Source organism: Borostomias antarcticus (assembly GCF_949987555.1).
Source record: "Borostomias antarcticus genome assembly, chromosome: 25".
Classification (NCBI taxonomy): Eukaryota; Metazoa; Chordata; class Actinopteri; order Stomiiformes; family Stomiidae; genus Borostomias; species Borostomias antarcticus.
Genome location: NC_140258.1, coordinates 6,963,368 through 6,966,980, shown reverse-complemented (window position 1 = coordinate 6,966,980; position 3,613 = coordinate 6,963,368). Strand labels below are relative to the sequence as shown.

Here is a 3,613-nt window from a genome sequence, read left to right as displayed (position 1 = left end):
GCCCAGCAGATTTTAAAGTTAAGTAGACGTACTTGGCTGTGTATTGTAGTAACAGCAGAACCAGCAATGGCCGCTGTTGCAAATAAAAAGTAGTTCTTTATGGCTTGCCTGGTTCAATAACGATGAAATAAAATAAAAAATATGGGAATGTTTGGAAGCGAGAGGCAGCTCGAACTCTGGGAGGCTGCTGCTCTGCCTTCTACAAAGACACATCAATAACTACTGGCTGTTTACTGACCAGAGCGCAGATGCCTGACCTCCCAGCCAGAGCGCGGGGAACAAGGAGAAATCACAACCGTATGTTCGAATCACAAGCCGGCCGCCTCTGGCTCTCTCAAACGCTCTCATTGCGTCTGCGGCCATTTTTACCTGCGCTTAATGCCGTCCAATCACTCCCCGTGTCAGCGTCTGCGTCAGTCACATTAGCTGTGGCTCACATCGAGCCAGGGTTCGGTGTGTCTGTGATTGCGTGCCGCTACTAACTGTGCTCCTCTCTTCCTCCAGGATGAAGAAATCCAAACAGGCCAACTAGAGAGAGAGAGAGAGAGAGTCAGCAAGATGGACGACTGAGGATTTTCCCGCCTATCAACACAGATATGTAACGTGTAACGTGTACTCCGCCATGCTGAACAGCACTTATCCCGCCTACCGCACGGAACCGGCCAACGACCCCCCCCCCCCCCCCCGCCACCTCTGACCCCCCCACCTCCTCAGTCTGGCTGTTCACACACACCCCCACCACCACCATATAGACACTCCTGTTAGCACAAAGGTGTGCATTTATATCTGTCCGAGTGTATGTTTTTATATCTATGTGATGTTGTATATATACCTTTTTATTACTCTATGTCTTCATCGTCAGAAAAAAACTATTTTTGGAGCTGCCCCCCTGCCCCCCCGAGGGTCTCTGTCATTCAGGTGTTGTGAAATGGAGGTGAAGGAGGAGGTCATCACAACAAGCAGTACCACATATACGGTGACGTCAGAGTCTGCGTTCTGTTTCTCCGAGCAGCTTTTGTTTGGGTGACCGGAGACTTGAGAGTTTTGGCAAATTGTTTCCGGTTAACGGGGCACCGCGGTGTTGTGAATTTTAATGGGTGGCATGCTGACATAGGCAACCGTTCCAAGACAATTACACTGTGAAGTTAAGAGTGTAGCCAATTAGGGCCTTGTTGTTGTCGTGGAAGGCTTGGAGCTACCGACGGGCAGGCAGCTCTGGAGGATCTCTGTGTGGTTCTGATGTTGGGACCTGGTTTGACCACTGTGTGTGTGTGTGTGTGTGTGTGTGTGTGTGTGTAGAGGGGGTGTGGGTGGTAATGGAATTTTTGGTCTCTTTGCGAATTCAAAAACATCTGGATTCGGAACAACTCTAATTGAGCAGCCAATGACATGACTAGCGCTCCTTACCGGAATCATTAATCCCTCTCACCATACCTCACCGGAACCCGTGAACACACGGCGCACACTGACAGATCCACTGTCACATCATGACCCTATACCATGACATAGCGATACAGGATGTCTCATATTAATTCAACCGTCCTGTGTGAAGAGCCATTTTTCTTCAGTGGTGCTGTGTAACAAACCTGATATGACAGTTCTAGTAGCTGTAGTGGGCTGAATGTAGGCCAGTAGTTGTTATAGGAGCAGTAAACTTGTAGTCCTAGAATAGATTGGCTTCACTACCTAATCATATCATTAAGATAAAAATGCACTTTACATCCAATGCATTCACTAGTCAATGATGCCATTTCAAGTGGGGGAGATCGGATCACATCCAATGTGTTCAACACAATTAGTCACTAATTTACCTTCTTTGATGAAATCTTATCTACATCTTCTCTCGTTTGAAACTTCTAATCTTAGTCTATTCATTCTGGTGCCTCTTTTGCTATATGTGAAATATTATGCAAATATTTTATTTTTGTATTCTTTTATAAATCAAATACATTGATGTCATATGAAGGAGATAGAATGTATCACTGTATGTCCACACGAGGCTCCCAAACCTGGTGTAACCTTCTACTAATGTAAACATGGTTGTACAATGGTCAGTAAACAGTTATCCAACACGAATTAAAGCATGAATTCCTTCCGACAGTCTGTCGTTCTTGCATGTTGTTACAGTAGTCGACACGTGGCGGATATCTTGTTTTTTACGGGCAGGCAGGGAGGCAGACCAGAGTGTGTATGTATGGACTCTGTCTGTTACACTCACTGCAACTACACTACCACAGAGACCCATTAAACCCCTGCACCCCCCCCCCCCACTCCCACACACACGCACACACACACAAATTGCAGGCCCCTCTCTCGAACATGAGGGTCTTGTTCAGAGTTGCTACCACCTCTAATTTCTAAACAAGCTACAGTTTACAGACCCCTGGAGCATCAGAATTAGACTATCATAAAACAAAATCACCAGGGTGATCATCAGAGCTACCTAGTGGTCCACAATCATACGTCCAGACAGCATTGTTTCCAGCTGTCTGTGTGTGTGTGTGTGTGTGTGTGTGTTGGGGGGAGCTAACAGACCAGACTGCAGTCTGTTGCGTTACTGTACAGATCTGTGAGGGACCAGTCTAGCCCCGTGATGTGAGAGCTGCCTATCAGAGCCCTCCAGATGAAAGGCAGAGAACAACGCCACCTGTTATTGAACCATTAGCATCGGCATAGCGTCCCATTGGGAAAACATTAGCGTTAATTGCCGTGAACTTTGACCTCCCGGTCTACGGTGGGGGTATGTGATGCGGAATGCTGCGGTGGTATCCGTGACGACCGGGGGCTTGATTAGAACATCGGGGTTGGGGGGATAACGGGTCATCAAACGTGGCTTGGCATTCTGTCTCTATCTCTGACCAATCACATCGGCTTTGTAGTCCTATAGCAGCTACCATTACACAATCTGGGAAGGAGAACGTGTGTGTGTGTGTGTGTGTGTGGAATATAAACTGACCCAGATTTAGTTCCTAAAACTGATAGGGTTACAACACCACATCACTGCAGGGCCCTACAGACATGTAATACGTTGTATGTTCATTCCAGCATTAACCTCTATGGTATATATATACTGTATTAACCCTTTCCTGATGTTCCCTCTGAATGTGAAGAGTTCTTGCTGTCAGGCAGCTTGTATCATGTGACATCATCATATTACATGACATATACTATCTGTCGCTCAGCTTCAATCTGTCTTTTTCCCCGTTTGTCCTGAAACTTGTTTTATACTCATTTCATTCCACTGTATTCTGATTAAACATTTGTTGAGTTCTAAGATGGCGTCCTTTGTCATTCAGAATATGTGCCACAAAGTACGGTCTTGTACTGGATTCAAAGACGTTTATTTGTCATAGGTGCAAGATGCAGGTAGAATGAAATGCTTGTTTGAATGTAAGGTATTGTAGGCTGTGCACACAAGTATGAATATGTTTTTATTAGCCCTCTAGGATAGATCATAACTCCATGTGTTTATGGAGGGTTGCCAACCGTCACCAGTTAAACTAGGCAGGTGGCGGTACAGCATGTGCCAGGTTGACTAACATGCAGGAAAATATGGATCTGAAACCATTTAACATCCTGTAAACGGGAAATGGAAATTTTTATGGAAAAAAAC

General features: G+C 45.7%; 1 protein-coding gene across 1 annotated transcript in view; it reads left to right on the top strand.

Annotated features, from left to right (window-relative positions):
* The window catches only part of cxcl12a (chemokine (C-X-C motif) ligand 12a (stromal cell-derived factor 1)), a gene marked incomplete at its 3' end in the record, with an annotated part of 6,446 nt that extends 5,864 nt beyond the window's left edge, over positions 1-582 (top strand). Inside the window, exon 4 of the mRNA XM_084458851.1 lies at positions 505-582. Coding sequence (XP_084314977.1) covers positions 505-532 — 28 coding nt within the window. The remainder of the gene's footprint in view (positions 1-504) is intronic.
* Between the last annotated feature and the right edge of the window lie 3,031 nt (positions 583-3,613).